This window comes from Podarcis pityusensis, assembly GCF_964106645.2.
Source record: "Podarcis pityusensis genome assembly, chromosome: 6".
Taxonomy (NCBI): domain Eukaryota; kingdom Metazoa; phylum Chordata; class Lepidosauria; order Squamata; family Lacertidae; genus Podarcis; species Podarcis pityusensis.
In genome coordinates this window covers 92186711-92208981 of record NC_138030.1, presented here as the reverse complement: position 1 = coordinate 92208981, position 22271 = coordinate 92186711, and the positions used below count along the sequence as shown (strand labels likewise).

At 39.7% G+C, this 22271-nt stretch overlaps 1 protein-coding gene across 1 annotated transcript in view; it reads left to right on the top strand.

The window, feature by feature from the left end:
- The window catches only part of XPR1 (xenotropic and polytropic retrovirus receptor 1), a 100737-nt gene that overhangs the window by 4414 nt on the left and 74052 nt on the right, over window positions 1-22271 (top strand). Inside the window, exon 2 of the mRNA XM_081012172.1 lies at window positions 7349-7400. Within this exon, the coding sequence (XP_080868298.1) occupies window positions 7349-7400 (52 nt within the window). The remainder of the gene's footprint in view (window positions 1-7348; window positions 7401-22271) is intronic.

The window sequence follows — 22271 nt, the reverse complement described above, 5'->3', positions numbered from 1 at the left end:
AGAGCTGATATAGCACCGTGGCTGGAAGACTAGTTGCAAACTGTCTGATTTGGACTTTGCCTGTGCCATGAACTTGTTAGTGGCTTTCAGCAAACTCAGTCTGTTTAGTCTCTGCTCTGCAAACCCCATCTCATAAGGTTGTTATCACAAATGCCCAGTTCTTTTTTTAATACTGTTTACTGCTTGTGAGATTCAGCTTGAGTTCTTTATCTACTTTATAGCCATCTTGCTTGCAGCTTCAAGACATGCAATTCCCTAACCTGGGTCTGTTATTAAAGTGTTAAAAAAGGTCCGGTGGTGAGGTCCGGTTATGGATCTGTGGCATGATGGAGGGTTTGACCTTTACTGTTCTTTTTTTGTGGGCAGGTTACTTGGCACTGTTAATTGTTTTAACCCCCATCAGCCAGTGCCAGTGGCCTGAAATGATGGGAGTCATAGTCTATAACATCTGGAGGGCACACATTGGATACCTGGTCTACTCCCACTCTAGTGCCTAATGGATGGTCTCAAGTCTAGTGACTGGAACACTGTCCCCCAGCTTTTGGTTCTGGAGGGATTTCAATATCTGTCAAGGCTGTCTTGTCCGGTTTGGCTCAGGATGTCCACCATGACAACTGTGGAATTGTCCCAGTATGGTTTTGGCCCAGCACATTTAGCAGGATTTCAGCCAAGTCCTTCGTAGTGAGGCTTTATTAATCGGTGTTGCATTGTGGCATGGCTTAATTGTGTCACAAAAGACTTATTTCAAATATCCTTTACACTTCGTTGCTGAATGTAGAGCAGATGCATACAGTTAACAAAATTATTATTTTCTATAGTGCGGGTCACCAGTGTTTTGAGGCCAGTGGGCACTTCTGGAATTTTGAGGAAATGTTGAGGGTGCTAGTTGCAAAATGACTGATGGGGTGTGTGTGTAGCATAATAGCTGCTTCTTCTTAAAGGGAAGAAGAACCAACAGGACCACAAAATTCTGAGGGTGTGGCCTCCGTGAGGTGTCCTGTGGGAAAAGGCACCTACATCAGCCAGAGCCACACTTGCTCACAAAGAAGCTCTTTGCACCTCTTAACTGTTCAGAACAGATGGGAGCATGGGCATCCAATTCTGGCATCTAGTGGGGGCATGCTTGAGGGGGCATCTATGAGATGCTGAACAATTGATGACAGGAATGTGGTAGGAAGAGCAAACTGCTCCTCCTGTATTGTGGATTTTTGAGAGTTTTCTGACACCTTTTGTGGGCCCCACAGTGAGTGCTGGTGGGCACACTGACACCTGAGCATCATGTTTGTGATCCCTGTTCTATAATCTGCTGGCACATCTAATGGGAGTAGATTTAGTCACTTTTGCCATCAATGAACACAATAGATTATGCATATACATATGTTTCATTTTCTCAGCCTATACTTTGTTAGAACGGAACATGACTGATACGCTGCTCTTCTTCATGATATTGTAGAAAAGACAGTTATCTTGATTGACTCCATATGGAGGCAGTAGTCTGTAGAAGAGGAGACAGAAGGTTTCATGAATGCATTGGCTTATTTTGATTTAAGAATGAAGAGTTGAAAAGGAGACAACTCATTCTCACAAATTACAATTTTTATACTGACTCTTTATTGCCACCCCTACACTTAATTCAAACTCATCAGTATTTAATTCCATGCCTGTAGGTTATGTGGTGAATTCTGAATGCCAAGTTAGGGTGTCTTTTCGCCAAATCCATAGCCCGGTTTGTTAAATCTGAGTTACAGAACTAATTTGAGGTGTGATGTGTACTGAACTTTTAAAGGAAATGCTTCGAATGTGTGTGAAAATATGCATAGTGTCAAACATGGAAAATTTGTGTGATGTCTAAGTACCTGTTTTATTTAAAGTTTCAGTGTAGAATTTGCACAGTGTAAAGAACAAGGAAGCCAGACTGTACAATAATTTAACTAAATTGACTAATTGTTTGATTTTGAAGGGTCATTGTAGATTTTGCAATGTCAAAAGGACACATGAAAAACACTAAAGCATTGAAATAGCATCCCAACTAATATTTGCTGCATTGCCTTGTCCTGTCCAGACAGCTGGTGGGATAACTTTTTTTTTAAGTAGCTATGAATGCAAATTCAATCCTAGGGGATTTGCTTGACAGTTTCTTGAGCATTAGCTTGCTGAGGTCCAAAAACCAGATGATGTGCTAATGGATCCAATGCCTTAGGCTGTATTTTGTCACTTTTTCTGTTCTCTCCATTTGAAAGGAAAGTGCTGTTTCCATTTCTTCTTCTATCCCATTTTGAGGTGTACACCCCTCTCTCTTTTCATGCACTTCAGCTTAACTTGTGAACTTTGCACTCCTCTTGATTACATTATATCTTTCAGACTTGATAATTTTTTTCACAAATTTTGACAAGAGTTGCTGTGGAGGAGTGTGAAGCAGTGGTAGAGGGTGAGGAAATAGGAAGTGATGAGGAACAGGGACTGCAGGTGGTCCTTTGCTTTGACTAATGTATTTCTCATTGGCATCCTCCTGCCTTGAGCCCCATTTTCTAAACCTATAGTAGATAATGCCAATGTTTTCAAAATTTCTCTAAGTAAAGGCAAGAGGTTAGATTTTTTGTGATAATGATAATAATTCTGTACAACATGTTCTCCATGTTCCATAAGTTAAGTAAGGAAATGTAAGTAAGTAAGGAAATGGTGCAAATAATACTAAATATGCTTTATAGAACAATCTTGCATTGTAGATGGTTGGGCTAGATGGCCTTTCCAACTCTACAATTCTATGAAATTCTGTGATTCTATGACTGATCAGTGCAGTTCTCAGGATGAGCAATGCAAGTGCAATGTTACTTGGAGCTTAGCAGTGTGAATTACTATTACAAGGTGTGAAGCTAGGAGTGCTAAATAAAAAAAATCTTGTTATGCTGTGGACTACAGCTCCAACTCTCCTTTTTCTCGTTCCTTAATTTCTCTAGAGGTCTGTCTGACTTGATAAAGTAAGGCAAGGAAAAAGAGGTGGTGGAGCATTGGGGATAACATGTCTACGAGTGAGGAAATTAAGCAGTTGGTTCCTGGTGTTACTTTTTTGTGCGATTGTGTGTGCATTATCCTTGAAATAAAATGTTGGGAAGCAGTTAATACATAAATCAGGAAACTGATTTGGGGAATGAACTTAATGGTGTTCATCTGCTAAACTTTTCAGATAGAGATGTTGTTCCCTCATTACTCTTTAAGAAAGAAATGGCTTTTCATATCTACTTTGCAAAATTACAAACTTTAGTTGACAGGGTGTGTGTGCACAAACCACGAAATTCTGTTTGGATTCCAACTGGGTGCTTCAGAAAACAGACCAGTTCAGTCTCAAGCACTTTGGAAGCGATCTGATTTGGAAAAACAAATCTATTACGGGTAGGCCTGGGAGATAGCTGGTTTTCAACATCATGATATATCGCCAGCTAAACATCGCCATATACCAATATATCAAGATGTCTGAAATAAGGATGGAGCTATAGAGAGGGATTGGCTGGCTTCATGGTTTTTCCTGCGTTGAGATTTTTGCCAGCGGCTGCTCTTGTGATTCGCTGCCCCTTACAGGAGGCAGGGGAGAGCTGAGCCAGCAGTGTTAATATTGGTGCAGGAATTGAGAGAAGCATTGGTTGGCTTCACGTTTTTCCCCACATTGTGATTTTTGCATAGCACACAAACATATATATATTGTGATTCGCAATATGTTGCCAGATCAAAAATTCATGATATGGACTTTGAACCAGTTTGGGATGATATATTGCCCAGCCCTACCTGTCAGTTGCACAAGAGCTATTCCTTCCTCTTTTCCCCATTCTGGAGTCTTCCTTTGCTTAGGGAGCAGTGTTTCTTTTTGCAGACGCACTTCACAGTCTGAATGCCCAAAGTGACACCAGTGAGAAATTGCTTTGTCTCTGACAAGTCCCGAATCTGTTCAGAGCAGCCTGCTTTTGTTATTGATTTTGGATTTTTTTCCAAATCTAATGCACATACTTAGTTAGCAGTTTTTAATATCTATTTTGCCACTGCTGTTTGTGTCTCTCTAATTGTAGCTTCTGACCTATCAGTACTTTCTTCTTGGGATCAGAGTTTAGGTAAAGACTCTAAAGTTGGATTTGTCAGACTAAAGTCCATAGTCCTACAGTGTTTACAAGTAATCAAGACTAATTCTCCAGCAGTTTCAGTAGCATGAATCTGGTTGATTTAAATCACCATGGGGTAAAAAAAATAAAAATCCACACACTAAAATAATTCCTAAATAGTCAGGTTGCTATAATGATAGAAACATAGTGACAATGCAGTTCTAACTCTGAGCCAATTGTAGAGATCAGGTAGTTGCTAAGCATAATAGACATAGAAAGTCACCCAGATGGCTTAGTAGATAAAACCCATGGCGACCTGCCAGTCCTTGACTCCCAATGCCCAGCTATAATATAAGCACATGGGTTAATATGCAGTGACGACAGGCAAGGATGTTTTCCCCAACTATGTTACAAAGAGAAGCAGCGTAAAAGCAGCTGTTTGTATGAATATCATCAGTTCAGTTTTACGTGTTTGCATTAAGTTGATATTTCATTTAAAGCCAGGTTATCTCAAAGGGATGCCAATGAAAACTGAAATGTGTTTTTTAAATCCAAATTTTAATAGTTCAAGGAATTAACAATTTTTATCCCTTCTGGTGGGAACTCAGTGACTTAACCATACAGTGGTACCTCTGGTTAAGAACTTACCGGTAATTCGTTCTGGAGGTCTGTTCTTAACCTCAAACCGTTCTTAACCTGAAGTACCACTTTAGCTAATGGGGCCTGCCGCTGCCACGTGATTTCTGTTCTCATCCTGAAGCAAAGTTTTTAACCCGAGGTACTATTTTTGGGTTAGTGGAGTCTGTAACCTGAAGCATCTGTAACCTGAAGGCTCTGTAACCCGAGGTACCACTGTACTAGCAACTGATGCAGTTCCAACCATTTCATCAGCCACTGTTCCTTTTTTAGATTACCATTCTGTTGGCTACACCTGCCTTTTATTTTAACAACTCACCTGGTACATAGGGGTGGCTAGTAATTCCATGCTGGTGAGCGAGGTGTTGGAGGGATGGACTTTTCCAGTGCTCTTATGTCAGGCTGTTTGATTTCAAAAGCTAGCCACGGAGGAAGGAAAGTTTTTTTCTTCAGTAAAACACATTAAAAACTTTTCCCCTCCATAACCAGCATGGGAATGGAATTAAATGTTGTTGTTGTTAGCAGAAGAGTAACTTTTGCAGGCATATTGACAAGGCAGCCAACTTTGCAACAGTGAGTATACTTTTAAATCAGGTAAACAAGATTAAAGAGTCGAATGACTCTATTGTGATATGTGTGGCATTTTTCCTATGCAGAATTAAGAGTGCTTAAGCCTTTTGAAATTGATAGACTTAATTGCATGTAAGCCTAAGTCTGCATTGGGTCAAGCAGAGCAGCATGAGATTGGAAGGGTAGATCTGTGAAAATGGAACTTTTTGGAATGTGGTATTAAGAGTTAACTCCAGAAGATGTTTGTGCCTTTTGGCATTGTGAGGGCAGGAAAGGAACTTTTATAATAGAGCTGTTGCTTGCCCATCACTCCTTTACAAGCATATACTGCTGTAAGAAGCCAGTGAAATTGAGTGTATTGCCTATGTGTTTGGCAAAGAGTGGAGGTGACCAGAAAGTAACAGGATTTGTAGATTGTGTTGTAGTTGCTGTACTTCTAGTAATTTTCTGAGTTCTGCATATGAATTAATCCTGTCATGCTTAAATTGTTGTGAAGAGACTTCAGTTCACTCTTCTGGAATAGCATGGGTTCTATGTAGGTTTGCTCAAAAGTAAGCCCCAGTGAATTCACCAAGCTTGTTCTACGCTAAGCCTGTGTGAAGTTGTAGCCTAAACTTGCATGAAAAGAAAGGTGGCAGACGTTTTGCAGGGAATCTGTCATTGGGGATAAAATGTGCTGGTTATTTTTCTTCTTTCAGCTCCCTGCTGAAAATGGGGTTTGCAGGCACCATCAGTCACTTGGTTATCGTACTTTCAAAGTCCTGTGTGGTTTCAAACTGTATCAGCTAAAGTCATGGTGATATCAGGTGATAGGAAGCTCTGCCGAACTGTCAGAATGGCCTACATGGGTTATGGGACTTAAGCACCCACCTGTTGGCTAGGCAGGGTTCCCCAGAGCTGACCCATTTTTTAATATTTAATTTTACTTGTACTTAGTAAACAAAGCTAAAAACTTTGAAGTTTTCAAGCTTGCCCAATAAATAACTCATAAATTTTATACATGTGTGTATTGTCTGCCTTTCATAGAAAGCCCTTTTGGCTGAAATACATTGGGCTGTCAATCAACATAAGCATTATGAGATGTAATCTTTTTTTAATGTTTCATTTGGATGTTTTCTGATGGGTTTGTGTGTGAGTTTGTTAGTTTATGTTGAATGTCTGAGTACAGTGAAGAAGTTAAAGGGCATACCGAGTTTTAAATGTTAAACAGATTATGGCAATGAGACCTCAGCTATTCAGGATCTAGGTTGCATATGATTTAAAAGCTAATGTTTACGTAGGTTAGCCTTACTTTTAATGCAGGCACCTCTGATCATCCTGAGGCTTTCAGGAGTCCTTCACACCCAAAGTTGGTACCATGTTTCTGGAAAAGCCCAAAGCCAAGCTTGTTGAGCCCTAAGCACGCACGGGATCTGCTTTCCTTGCATGCAGTTGTTGCATCCTGGGGAGCAATAGACAAACTGTAAGCTTTGCAAAAACAACAGTGTGTTGTAATTAGAAAGCCTGGACTTTAACCAAATAGCTCAGCTATGAAAGACATGACGGCAGCACAGTTGTCTTGTAAACTGGATTGAATTGATCTCTATTGTAACACGATGAAATTCTGCCAGGAAATAAGTGACCTTACTGATTTTAATAATAATATCTTGACTTTCTGTTCAAAAGCTACATTATTGCAGTGCTGCATAATGCTAATATAATCTGAGATAATCCCCTTTTGCTATATTCCAACTAATCCTGAGGCAATCTGTTAAACACTTACTTGAATAACACTACTTAGAAAATGGAGAATCTTAGAAGCCTAGCAGCTTCCTTGCTCTATAAGTTTATGTAGCAAGTTGTTGCCTGTACTACATGTTTTTGGTAAATGTACGGTATTTATTTAATTTTTGATACTACAAAAAAGTGTAATGAAATAAAAGTTCACATTCCATGTCAGCCTGGAGGCATAAAAGGACTTTCATTGCTACTTGATTTTAGATAGATTGATCAAAGTGATTGAATGTGTTTGTGCTTACAGATTTAACTCTTCCTCCCTCTTTTTTTTGCTGCAGGCTTTCAAGGAGATGCTGTATGCAGCTCAGGACCAGGCCCCTTCTATAGAAGGTAAGTGAGCCAATTCTTCCCTTAGCATTTGGAATTGGAGCCCCCATACATCACATTTTTGAGCAAAGTTGTTTCAAAGTGGCTGCATAATAAGTCAGAGGCTAAAGTACATCTATGTTCTTGCATAATCTTAAAATTTCTATCATCTTCCCGTTTTGTTTTCAAAATCCAATTTAGTCTGGTTATTGCTCATTTGCATAGGGGAAAAGGTGGTGGTGGTGGGGGAAGAGTTGCCAAGAGTAAAAATGAAGAAAGGGAGGTAGTTAGAGCTCTATGTGATCACTGAATAGTAGTCAAAACATTCCAGGAAAACTTCTCCTGTTTTCATTTGGAAGTGTATTAGATATGCTGTTAGATGTTTCACAACCTGGGCATGCTTTTAGCCACTCTGCAATCATTGGAAAGCCTAGGATTTCTATTTTGATAGAATGAGTGTAGTCACTTAATTCCTCCCTCAAAAAAAAAAAAAATGTTGATTCCAAATTATTATGAGGTAGCACAAGATTAATTTTGGCACCCCCATTTCAGTAACCAAAGATACTCTGTGTTGTGGCTTAATTTAAAGTGGGTTGCAAAAGCGTCACTATGACCATGCAAATGAATAAATAAAAAGAAATGGAGCACCAAATGCATGTTTGGGTTAAAGATGCTTCTGGGTCTAAAAAGGTTGAAGACTGCTAATGCAAAACATTCTTTTGATGTAGCCTGTGCCATCTGTAATTCGTTGCAAGCAAAGAGTCAAAGCTCTCAATCTCCGTGTTATGCAGCAAAATGAGATAGGTAACCATATGGTGAATAAACTGTTTTTAAAAAAGCCAATTGGAAAATTTCCAAAATGGAATGAGCCATTAGGTGTATCTGTAGATCAGGGTTGGATAACCTCTGGTTTGGGGGCAGAATATGGACCTCAAGATTGCTCTATCCGGCTCCTGGAACTCCACCCCAGAGAGGTGTATGAGGGTAAAATATACATTTATTGCTCTGGTCACTTTTGATTCTGTCTCCGCTCACTACTGGCATAGCAAACATTTGCCCCCCAACAAAAGGTCTGCCCCCCTAGCTACACCCATGCAGAGTAAGTTGAGTGGGTCAGTGTTGAACTGGCAAAAGGTATGAACTGGAAACAGGTATCCAGTGTGGGAATTCTGGGTCTCATACCGTTCAGCATCTTCATGAATGATGGTGATAGAATGGCCACTTGGCAGCAACTCGGAAGACTTATTATTCACTAGAGTAGAGATGGTGAATCTTTGGCCCTCCAGGAGTTGGACTCTTCACTCCCATCAGTTCCAGCCAGTGTGGCCCGTGGTCGGTAATGAATGCAGTTGTAGTCTACCTGGAAGGCCCCTCCTCACTATTGCCACCCTAGAGGAAAAGCTAAATATTGCTAAAGTGAGAGCTAATTTGATAAGAATGAAATTTAGAAAGCACAGATTTAAAGTATTGCACACAGACCAGAGAGAAGAACTAGGGCTGTAAACCTTTACGGATTGGTGTGATTTATTAGCTAAAGCTTTAATCACATATTAGTTAATTAGGAAATAGCTAGCCTTATTGAACAGAATTTCTTTCTTTCTTTCTTTCTTTCTTTCTTTCTTTCTTTCTTTCTTTCTGTAGTACAGGCAACCCCCATTTTGCCCCGGGGGTTATGTTCTGGGTCATTACATGTGTCGGAGTGTGCATAAGCCTGCTCCTGGCCCCTTTATGCCCCCATCCTCTCCTTTGAATGCACACAAAACAGAAGTTGTCTTACGTTGGTTCTGTGATTTTTTTGGATACTCCTTAGACTAACAAATCTTCATTATGGCATTGTGGACTGGAGTCTCCTTTACATGAGATGCACAAAGCATGCTCAGATGATAGGTTTATACACATATAGAAGCAGTGGGGAAATGTGAGCAATGAGGTCAGATGAAAACTGGGAGATTAAATGTAAGCACTGCCAGTTTTCCTGGGAGCATACCTGCTAAACTTGTAAATTACAGACTTTCCTCTTCAAAGTGATTCCCTGTCCCCCCCCCCCCCAATTAAAACCTGCCATCTTCACTGAGTATATTAAAGGGGCAGTGAGTTGTCGGTAACATTGCTAAATAGAACTTAAGCACTGTCCAGTGTCACTGGGTTAGTCAGTGGCAAACGGAGTATTGCATTTTAAAGCTCTAAGCAGCATGGTCTGCTGTTCTAAACTCTTTCTGTTAAAGAGTCACAATGAGTTTTGCTCTTCCAGAAATAGAACTGCAGTTATTTGAACAAAGGGAACAATAAATCTGATGGTGATGCACCCAACCTGGTGTCTTGTGGTGTTTCCCCCCCTGGAAAATAAAAATGATAGTTTTTCCCCCACCATTGCTCTCTGTGCTGGCTATGGATTCACTAAATGCTGCATCTGACTGGACATCTAATGTTTTAGTTTCAGTCTTTAGGAACATTTGTTTATCTCAGTAGCAGGGCTCATCTCTCAATTGCCTCTTCCTCCATTGGCTGTCTTTATTTGTGTGACAAACTAGGAGTTACTTGATTGGATAAACTACTGCTCCCCCCTCCCCAGCTCTGCTCTAATACTGGTGTTAAAATTCAAAGCTATCTTTTGACTCTGCAATTGTTTAATCTCTCTTGTTTCTCTTGCCACAAATTGGTGGTCAAATGCTGCTTTATGCAGGTGGTATAATTCTTCTTTCATTATCCCAGGAGCTATGAGAAGCAGAAAGGTTTTTCATACAATAAGGCACAAGTGTTTCCTATAATAAGGTGTTGCACACATTGTTAGTTGACAACTTTCTGCAAGAAATCCTTTGGGCATAACCAGTTGAATTCATGACATCCTTCTGCCCGATCACTTTTGTAGCAGTCAGGTGATGCTGTCAACAAGGATATGAAAGAAATCAAACATTATTTTGTTTTAAAGAAAAAGAAGGTAAAGAGATACAAAAGTAGCTTAACTTTCCTAAACTTTTTTGTCTTTATATCAACAAACTACTACAATTTACCTCCACATGTTGACTACCTAACATCCCATATGGCCTCTAATGCCCATAATAGATGAACATAGATTCAGAGGTACTTATTTGAAGCTTGAAAACTTGAAAACTTGCTGGTGTCCCATGGCTCTTCTCAGCTTCATCTTCTTAGAATGCCTGACTATTTTTGTTTTATAAAGTCAACATATGACTTAAATGAGTGTAGTGGCTTTCCTTTGGAAACTAACTTAAAAAAAAAGTGTGTGGCAGTGTTTATTGCCTTGGGTCAAGATAAGGGTTAGGGGTCAGTGGGAGGTGTTACAACAAAGGAATGGAATCTCATTAGTGCAGAGCAAATTGTATTTTGCTCTTTTGCCCCTAAGAAAGACTGGTTACTGGACACTGACTGATTCTCTTAACTTGGTTAGCAGATATGCGTTTAACTCCCCAAGCTTCTTGGAATTCAGCTCTTTTCTGTGGCAGTGAAGTGAAATGTCTGTAAATTATTCATTCTGATTATGTGCCTGAATGGCCAGGGTCCACACTTGATATTTTCCAAGGATCTTTGTTCTAAAGAGTTCATGCTGAATGTTTTAAAATTGGCATTAAGGGTGTGGGGGTGTGGGAGATAACTCACTGTCCTTTGGGTTTTGTGACCAGAACCAGCACATCTGACAGCATTCTCTTTGTAGTCCATATAAACAACAATTTTGATTATGCTTGGTATTTTTTCTGTTCGTTCATGCATAATTGTTTGCATTAAGCAGATATTTCCCCCTTGCAGTTAAAAGATCTTGATGATTAAATGTGAATGACTAGCCCCAGAAGACACTGACTCAAAGAAACAGTATGTAAATATGCCCCCAGACAACCAGAGGGAGTGGGGCAATGGAGGAAATGAGACGAAGACAAAGGAAATTGTCTATAAAAAGTATATGAGATGACTGTACTGGGAAGAGAAGTCAGTGATACGTATACATGTTGTCTGAGTCGGCACCGTTTCCATTAGCAAAAGCGCTTTTTTAAAAAAAAAATTGCTTGCAGTGTGCTCTTAACTTGGAGGTAGAATGTTAAAGCACGCTTGTAAATACGCCTACAAAACTGATTAGCTGGCAGTTTTTGTTTTTTATTAAAAAAAAAAAGCCCTGGTTTCTTTTCCTTCATGGCAGCATGAAAATGCAGGATGTTGGTCTCCTAACAAGCTAGTTTTTTTTTAAAAAAAAAATTCTACCAAGTGGGCTGGCAGAGGAGGACTGGATTCCACATCTACCAGCCTGTCTACTTGTTTTGATGGAATTCCTTGTTGCCTGTGACTAGTAGGCAAGTTAATTGCAACACTACTGATTTGGATGACCTTAAGCAGACTGAAATGTGATGGATTCTTCTTAGGTTTGTTTTTTGATTGATTAAAACAAATGCTGTCATCTTCTCGTGATTTCAATCCCCCTTCAGTTAAAAATCCTGTGAACTAAGCATACTGTTCGCTTTGATTGTGATGGTATGCAAGTAATGAGAAAACGTGAGTGCTAATTTTGCACTTTTGTGGCAAGTTTTTGCAGAAATTTCTCTGCGCAGGAGCATGAAACACTTCCTTCAGGAAGCAGATTTCAGAATGGCCGTTTTCCTATCTTCAGCCTGCATTTGTGTGCCATTAAACTGAGTTTTTGTTTTAGATGTAGAAATATCTAAGACTGGCATTGCTTCCCAGCCTGTTTATGTGAACAAACACCTTACCATTTGAATGTTCTCTTCCCCTCATGCCCTGTGATTTTCTGAATGATTTCTGGCTTCTTGGAAAAACCATAGCTTGTGCTGCAAATTGTGGCGTGGTTCGCACATATGCTTAGTCATTGTTTATTTGAACCATGGTCTGCAGATTATCATTGTGAGTTCCACCCCCCTCATACTAGTACATAAATGTTACATGAACAACAATGTCTTTCCTGAATATAGTTGAAATGGTAGCAAGTTCAAGATTCACCACCTTTGAATCAATGTTAACTTCATGTGTGAATGTTCCTACTGGTTAGAACTTGAATAGAACTAACTTGTAGCTTTCCATTGAGAACAGATGAGTCGTGGACAGTGTCCAACTAAACGGTTCTGCTAGTGTAAGTGCTTTTGACTGTACATTGGAATTTCTTCTCACTTTCCTCTCCTCACATGCCCCTTAAATCTGCTCTGGAAGGTTGGAAGAACCCCCAGAACATATTGCTGCATGCATTGTAGCAAAATTTGTTAATTTACATGCAGAGGTAGATGATTATAGAAATGACCATATTCAGTAAATTTATAATTTTAAGGGTTGGTATACAAGACAGCCAAAAACAAACCAGTAACCACCTCTGCCACATGTTTATTGATATGGTTCCTGAATTGTGTTGTAACTATAATAATTAATGTATTTTTGCCATTTATTAGTAACTTTAGTTCTCTCAGTACACTAACACTTTAACATTCTAATTTTAAAAAAAAATCTTTTAAATATTTATGTTTCTAAAGTAAAGTTTAATTAACTTTTAAATGACCATATCACCAAGTTTTGCCATCTTATAATGAATAGTTGCTATGGTTTGTTTGCATTTAGTACTTCGTTAATAAGGTATGAATTCCTTTGCTGTAACAACACAATCCTGTCACTTTACTTTCTTCAGAATTTGAAAAAATATATGATTTGCTGTAACTGGTTGGATGGTGGAGGTTGAGAAGAAGACAAAATGGTCTTGAAATATAATTTTGTTTGGCCAGATACGGTTCCTTCTTACCAACATCCTGTGAAACAAAAGCTTCTTATAACAATTTAATAAAAAAAACTCACTCTCCTTTGATGCTGTCCATGACAGCAGTGCCAGTTTCATTTTGTTAATCTGTTTAAAGCTTTCACCATGCAGTGCCAAGCAGAGCGTCTGGATAGCTGCTTTTGTGATTAAATTTCTAAGGTATTTCAAAGGTAAACAAGGATGCATACACAGTATAAGTAAAATATTTGGCTTCCTGTTGCTGCCCATCATTTGGTTGAAGATTAAAGATTTAGTGATGGCCATATTAATTTAGAAAAGAATACTTATGCATTAAATTTATCCATTGTTAAGATGGGTGTGCAGGACACAATTAAATTAGAAAAGAGCAATAAAGATCTTTAGGCGCCAGTGGATAGACAGTGTCTTACCTCTTAATATCGTACAGGCTTAGAAACATTCAGACACTTTATAGGTTTTGAGTAGTTAACAATGGTGCAGTCAGCTACCATTAAAAAGTTCCAGTGCTCATCAAGAACTAATTGCTATAGGACCCCTTTGGATGAAGATAGCCATTGTTGCCCAGTTGATATTTGTTGGGGTCCATTTCCTGGAGAGAAGCTATTTTGAAAGAGCATCAAGGGCTACCGGCCCACAGCAGCTGGAAGAGGGGGGCTGAGTATTGGCCTAAGCTCTAAGATGCCTGCTCATCATACCCAGCAACTGACAGTGCTTGCTCCATGTTCTACTAGGTCCTGACAGATGTTGCAACATCTGATATTTTTATTGTGCCTAACAGCTGTGCATTCTCTGCAATCAACAGAATACTGATTGTGGATTTTTCTTCTTCTTCTTGAACTTTAGCAATTTAGTTTATAAATATCTGAAGATGAAAGTGGATCAATATCAAGTACCCAAATCTGAAGGGTACAGAGTAAAACTGGGTGCTAGCTTCACAAGTGGTAATGTGGGGGTCAGTTGCTTGACAAATTGGTGCAAGGGGAGAGGAGCTCAATCCCTTGCATCTCTTGTGTTTCTTCTTACCAGCTGCCGGGGTGGCAACTTGAATAGAATATTCAAGTTACTCAAATAGAGGTGGGTAAGCCTCACCCCTACATAATCACATGACACAGCGCACACACACCATTTGAATGCCTAGCAACTCCTCAAATATTTTATTGGCAACCTTCCTCTCATATTTTATGGAGGTGGGGACAAAGGGACCGTGGCTCCAAGGAGCTGGATCCTATGCCAGCTGCATTAATGTATAGTTTTGGAGCCCAACTGTGAAGAGAGATATTTTTCAGGGTAGAAACGGATGGCAATCAAAGGGTGCAGTACTCTTTCCACTTGTCATACTGCCCTGCAATTATCTCTATTCCTTCCATTCACGTTAGGAGGTAAACAAGTGTTGAGAAACCCTTTGTTCACTTATAATGCCTTATTATACTCCAGAACATAAGAAAACATCCTTGGATATATTTTGTTGCATTTGTATACATACATGGAGATGAAGCAAGGTACTAACTAGTATAAAAATCACTTAATGGACACATCTGTGAAGACCGATAAGGTTAAAGGTAAAGGACCCCTGGACGGTTAAGTCCAGGTAAATTCAACTATGGGGTACTATGCTTATCTCTGCTTTCAGGCCGAGGGAGTCAGCATTTGTCTACAGACAGCTTTTCTGGGTCATGACTAAACCACTTCTTGCGCATGGGTGAGTGCCAGAGCTCATGGAAACACTGTTTAGCTTCCTGCCACTGCGGTACCTATTTATCTACTCATGCTTTTGAACTGCAGGAGCTGGGACAAAGCAACAGGAGCTCACCCCATTTCGCAGATTTGAACTGCCAACCTTATGACTGGGAAGCCCAAGAGGCTCGGTGGTTTAGACCACAGTGCCACCCACGTCCCCCTTGGAAGACTAATAGCCTGAAGTAAAACAATCGACTAATTATAATTGCATAGTGTTATCAGATACTTGGCAGGGGGCTAGTTCATTATATGATTTCAAGCAGAGCATAATCATGAGTATACAGTTCTGGTAATGCAATCCTCATTAGAACTTTAGGAAATACAGTTTTTCCTCAGTCAGCCCTGTATGAGAAGCTATATATTGATTTCCCCTCCTACACAATTATTAGGATCTATTTTCCTTTATCTTTGCATCTTGTTACCATAGAGAGGCAGACTGATATATGGTCCAAAATTAAAAGTGGGTTCCCTATTGAAAATAACTGACTTGTGTATCTGGAGGAGCTGCTGCGCTAGAAGGCAAATTGCCCCAGTTGTTGGACAGCCATCAAGAAGGCTTTTGCCATTGAAATACTGCACATGAATGGAACTATCCAAGAGATACGTTTTGTTAATCTTAAAGTTCTTACCTGCTTGGGCCCTATATGCCACATAGGCTACCACTGCTTCTTTAAGAACATAAGAAAAGCCTGCTGGATCAGGCCAGTGGTCCACAGTGGTATATAAAAAAATGCATTGGACAACCTTATAGTTGGTTCAGGTTTGCTAACAGTTCTACATTGTCCATTAGGGGTAAATATGGATTGATTGCAAATGAAAAACAATGCATGAACTATCAGGCATGTCGCAATTAGGATCTATCCAACATTGACCCTGGAGAGACCTCTTTAGAGAAAGAGGCTTGGGGCCTTGTAGAGACCCCCACTCTGACTGAAAACTGTGAAGGACTTGCAGGAGTTCAAAACTAGTCTTAATAACCCCATTCAGGGATGCCTTACCTGGTACCTCCAAGAACCCCTCTGACCCCATTCAGAGCCCTGTTGTGAGCCCTGATTCTTCCTACACACACACACACACACACACACACACACACACAGGTCCTTAGGAGCAAATCACAACAATACAAACAGAACACATAGGGTAATAGTAGAAAATATATAATAGAATAATGATATTATTCAAATTATAGGAGTAAGCCAATCAAAGTTCATATGTACAATATAACAGAGTGGTAACGAGGACCGTCAAGCCGTGTGTTCAAAACAGATGTCTAAGGACAGCCTCACAATAGTCTTTCAAAAGTAAAGTTTCTCAATAGTCTTTCAAAAGTTTAGGAGCAAAGGCAGAAACTGACCTGGACAGAAAGTATTGCTGTAAATTAAATCATATTAATTTCCCAACTGTTTTGAGTTGAGAAGAGAGGTTTTTAAGAGGCCTGTGTGTAATCTGTGCTAGCTATTGTTAAATATGCTATAGCAGCATAGGATAGACTTGGAATCCTACTCCCCGTGGTGTGTGTTGCACTGTAGCATATTCACATGAACAGTAGGTTTGCTGCCACAGTGTTTGAATACTGCTGGTCTCACACTCATGTAACTAATCAATCACGAAGTGATAAGCCACACGGGTACCTGTCCTTATGTCCCCTTCACATTGTGAAGGATAAATGAGAGAGAATTAAATAAGAGGTTGCCGGGTTTAGCTTGTCTGCACATAGTCGCAGCCTGCCAAGAGTCTGGATTATAGCTGCAGTCCATGCTGAGAAGCCCAAGTGCTGATTTTTTCCCTGGTTTTGATGTCAGTTTCATATTTCCATTATCTTGTGCATATGGTGATGATCCACAGCTGGTGTACCCAATAGTGTCTTGCTTCATTGTTAAAATTTGTAGTTTTGTTTGCCATTGAATATGAACAACACCTCATGGAGATAAGACAACGTATCTAATTTTTTGGTTCTTGTTGCCTGCTTTAAATGCCTCTTAACAGATTGCTGCAAAAGCTCAGTTTTAGTGGTGATCTGTAGAAGACATGCATTAGCACATCTATGTGCTAAAATGTAATTAATATTGAAAGAGGTGCTAATCTCTGCTAAGACTTGCCCAATTGCAAATACTAGTAAAAAGCATTGATTAGACATGGGATTTATTTCCTGGAGCCATAAAAGCAGAGACTACTGCAATCCAGCTGTGAAATGAGTTGCTGATTCAAGAATTCTGATTAAAGGCGTTTGGTTTTTTGGGGTTTTAAATTTTATTTACAAGAAGTGCTTCTTCTTAAAATCTGATTTTAAAGCTAATCATAATACAAGTCCCTAAGTCTGATTTGAGAGTTTACCCCCAGCCATCTGGAACAGATTTGGGGAGCACAGGGGGAGAGGACAGGGAGTGGAGTTCTGTTGGGCAAGCAAAAATCCTTGCACTGATGTAATGAGTTAGTTGGATACTGCCCAATGTAATCTTACATCCTATATTCATGCATTTTTAAAGTTTGTGTCTAAAAAACCCCATTACACTACTTGAGCTAAAGGTTGCCAGGTAGGCTAGTTTGTGGTGGATTTCCTGGTTGAGAACAATATAATCTTTTGGTTAACCATTAGCCAATACCAAAAGGCTACTGTGCAGATTTCCCTAAAACTATAATCCTAAAACATTTGCTTCAGAGGTTGATTCACTGACCACCTAAAGTAAATAGTCAGATGGGGATGGGGATCTGAGAGGGTAACAAACATTAAATTGGTGAAGATCTATTGGCATCTTAGTTCCAGAGAATGCAAGGCAAAAACTTGGCTCTCTTGTTGTACCAATTTCCTTATGATCTTTGCCAGCTGCTGTGTTGATATTTTTTATCATCTCTGTAAATGTTCACATTCCCTTCTCCTGCTATATGAAAAATGTTCATGAAGGATTGCAATCCCTGCAGTGGGTAAACAGTGTAAACAGAATAATGTGGAATATTTGCAATCAGTTGTAAAGATAGTCTTCACTTTACACCACAGTAAGTTCCTTTGTGTTCACTTGAGCTTGCTAGTCTCATTGCATTCAAAGCTAAAACAAATGCTGAAATAAACACATGAATTAGAAGGTCAACATTTATCCTAAATGTAGAGCAGTAAAATTATGTTACAAGTATTGTAGCAAAATGAGTTAATGTATCATCAGGTGGATTGTACTAAGATCCATAGTAAAATGGCAGAATATTTTTCCATGGATGGTGTTTTAGATGAAATAGCCCAAGGTAGTAGTAATCTGCTACTACTGAGAGCTAGTACCGTATAGATCATGGCTAAGAGACATCCATTCTAATTAGACATGCTTGAGGAATTTGATCCTTGTAGATTTCAGTATGAACTGATTTGATCTGCAGCTCCTGGATTAATGTAGAGATTGCATCTTAATTCTCCACAGGCTTGTACACTTCCTGAATGCTCTAATGTAGTTCCTCGCTGAAACTCCCCTCCACCCTCAATTTAAATGCATTTAAAATGTGCACTTCAAAGTTTCCATGCAGGTAAAAGTCAGTGTAAATCTTAAATTATGCAAATCCTGGATAAAGTTTGCAAACTCGCCTGATGCTATTCTGTGTATTACTGTCTTTTAAGCTTCTTGGAATGAAATTAATAGATTGTGAGAATTGTTTTGCTTAATTGATTCCCCCAAATAGCCAATATGTATTGTGCAGTAGAAGACATTACCACATGCTAAGAAGAACTTTGTTGTTTAAACAGTGTACGAGTGACATTGTCCTACTTGAGTAAATGTGGGTGTATGAGTCTTCCCATATACCTTGGACTAGGAGATGTAATGTCAATGCCTTGCAAAGCAAATTGCCATATACTTTTGGGAGGATAGTTACTTCCATTTTCTGGAACAAATTTTTCTCTTTAACAGTGGTTGTCACTGATGTTAATAGCAGTTAAGCTTAACACTGTTTACTATAAGCCAGAATGTAAAACGGTGGTAGCCCTTGTGCCTTTTCGCTATCCAGGCTGGTAGTCTTGTATGGAACCATTATGAGCAGAGTGTTTGGATAGCATTTCGAAAACTTAAACTGCTAAATAAGCTGTTGGGGTCACTTTTTGTTTTTCTTCATCCAACCTGTGGGGAAATTGTGTGCAAAACTTCAGACAGCTCCAGCTTCCAAAACTTAAATAACTTGTTCATCCTCTGACATGTCAGCTGTTATCTGCCAAGGCAGCTTCCAGTCAGCAGAATTCAAAGAGAGGGGGCAGTGCTTCCCTTAATACCATGCTCCTTTTTATTTTCAAAGAGCTTCAGATATGTTGCATTGGTGAAGATATTTACTTGTAACTGGTTGCTTATCTCAGTCTTTCAGGCACTGAGAATCTGTATATTGATGTAAAACTGGGGGTGATGGGTATGGGCAAGTAGGAAATAAACTAGTCCATTTGGTTTGTTATTTAGCATCAAAAACTTGAGTAGACTGCATTGTTATACTTGGAAATTAATTTATTTTGCAGTTTACAAAGGGTGAAATCTAAAGCTGCTTGGAACGTCACTGAAAACTATTTGTAAAAATGAAGAATTGTTAAGTGAGCTTTGGAGTCTGAGAATGAATGAACTGACCTTAATTAGAATCAGACTAATGTCTTTAAATAGGGACGCGGGTGGCACTGTGGGTTAAACCACTGAGCCTAGGGTTTGCCGATCAGAAGGTCGGCGGTTCAAATCCCCGCGACGGGGTGAGCTCCCATTGCTTGGTCCCAGCTCCTGCCAACCTAGCAGTTCGAAAGCACATCAGAGTGCAAGTAGATAAATAGGTACCGCTCCGGCGGGAAGGTAAAAGGCGTTTCCGTGTGCTGCTCTGGTTCGCCAGAAGCAGCTTAGTCATGCTGGCCACATGACCCAGAAGCTGTACGCCGGCTCCCTTGGCCAGTAAAGCGAGATGAGTGCCACAACCCCAGAGTCATCCGCGACTGGACTTAACTGTCAGGGGTCCCTTTACCTTTACCTAATGTCTTTAAGACAGAAATTTATGTTCATACAAAAATATTAGTTAACTAGAGCTTTTCACTTTTAACATGTTGACAGAGATCAGCTTAGTTTTTCCTTTTGTTATGTCTTTCCCCCCTTATTCTTGATGCCTTAGCCTATGAAATATCAATGCCCTGTGATTCTTATCTATTAAATAATACAAACAATTCATTATTGGAGAGTGATTTAGACTGTACTTAAGCTTTGTTATAGTACTTACTGTGTAATTAAAAGTGTTTGGGATATAAAATAATAGTGTTATGTTTCTGTGTGTTTGGCATGGAATTTTGAGCTTAACGTAAAGTGTTTTTGTTGTAATGGGAGAACAGCAGTTCAGTTAAAGGGTTATGTACCTTTTCATCCTCATTTATGCATATCTTTTCTTTATAGGGATCATTTTTGTACACCTTGTGTGAGAGAGAAGTAAGATACTAAATGCTTCTGCTTAGAAGGGGCATAAATAGATGGAATCCACTTGAAATTTGTACAGATACAGGAGTTTCATTTTCGATAATGTGAGGTTTATATACGGTAGGTAAAGGTAAAGGACCCCATGATGGTTAAGTCCAGTCAAAGGCGACTATGGGGTTGCGGCGCTCATCTTGCTTTCAGGCCGAGAGAGCTGGTGTTTGCCCACAGACAGCTTTCCGGGTCATGTGGCCAGCATGACTAAACCGCTTCTGGCGCAACGGGACACTGTGATAGAAACCAGAGTGCACGGAAACACCGTTTACCTTCCCGCCACAGTGGGTTGCTTATCTCAAGTTTATATACCAAAAATTCTTCATAAGAGAAGAAGCAGGTTTAGCATTTCTTTCAAAATGTCCTGGATGCTGTTTATTCAAAAATTATATTCCACCTGATAGTCCATGTTCCTATATTAACACCTTGCCAGGTGGATGAATCTTTGCTACAGGAAAAGGAAAGGTAGTTGTGTTGACCCATAAGAAAACATATGTATTATGGCAATAGCTTTATTTGGCTAGCCAAAGTGTCATAAAATAGTTCAAAAACTTTTGAGTGTTCTAGATCTCCTCATTCAAGACAGTAATCAATGCAAGGGGGTGGGGGGCACACAGAAAAAGTTGACCTGAGGTAAAACTCCTCTGTGCCTGCATCTGGTAAGAGTCATGAATACTGAAGGATACAGCAGCCATTCAAAAGAGACAGCTTTAGATGCTATGCAGGTTTCAGGTTGCACCCAGGCCTCCTTTCTGGTGTTGTCATGTGGCTCTCCTGGACAAGCTGTAAACCAAGAACAAACCATTCTTAGTCCGGAGAAAGCGAAACCATGCGCTTGGGGTCAGACAACATATCAAGCCATGCAGTAACTGAGCTCAGCACAGCAGTAAAAACTGAGTAGTAATGAAGTGGCTCCAGTCTCCTCACCAGGAGCTTGTGCACTCTCACTAAGCCACCATGGTTTGGCTTAGTAAGGTGCTGGCAACCAGGCCAGCGCCCATCTAAAACATCCTTGTTCTTAATAACTAAGAAAGGGGTGCAGATATGCAGATGGTAGGCAGTAACTTTGTCAATCTGGCAACCTGTTGATGCAGGTGTAAACGTGTTACATTTATTCATTTGTGCCTTCATGGCATTAATTACTACATTTTTGCTTCTGAAACACTTTAGCCACTCTGGTCGTGCTATCATAATGGGACAATTTTAATGGTAAACACTGATGTAAAATACAAATCAGAGACAGCATTTGTTTTAAAAAGAGTAGAGATTGTATTTGTTTTAAAAAGAGTAGAGGTCTGAAAAATTCTGCTTCACGTGTCTGTCAGCCAACATATTGCTAGCATCTGTGTGCTCTCTTTCTGCACCATAGAGATATAAATTGAAGTTGCTTGATCAGTAAGAATGTCACATACTGAAATAATCATTTGAGCAGTTAAGCAATTGTACAACATAGAACCAGTGGCTGTTGTATTATGCATGGAGAGTACAGATAATGAAACGAGAGGCATTAGTTGTTTGAAACAGGCAGGGTAGCTACTGCTAATTCATTTTAACAGGATGGGGTTCATGTAGTCTGGGAATTTCTGCAGTGAGCGCATGTAGCAGATCTCTCTGATGTGTTAACATCAGTCTTTGTTGTTAGAGCTGCAATTTTTGCAGATGCTGTAACCCGTACTTAAGATTGCTTACTCAGTGAGAAGTCTTAATTTTCATAACATCATTAGGGCAACGATAGAGAATTGTCCCTGTATTTCTGCCTCCTTCTCCTGATAGATGGATGCTCACTATGCAACATGCAAATATTAGCTCATTTGATGCTGATGTTTTTAAAAATATTTATTCAGTTGTGTACAGTCATACCTCGGGTTGAAGTAGCTTCAGTTTAAGCATTTTCGGGTTGCGCTCCACGGCAATCTGGAAGTAACGGAGTGCGTTACTTCCAGGTTTCGCCACATGCGCAGATGC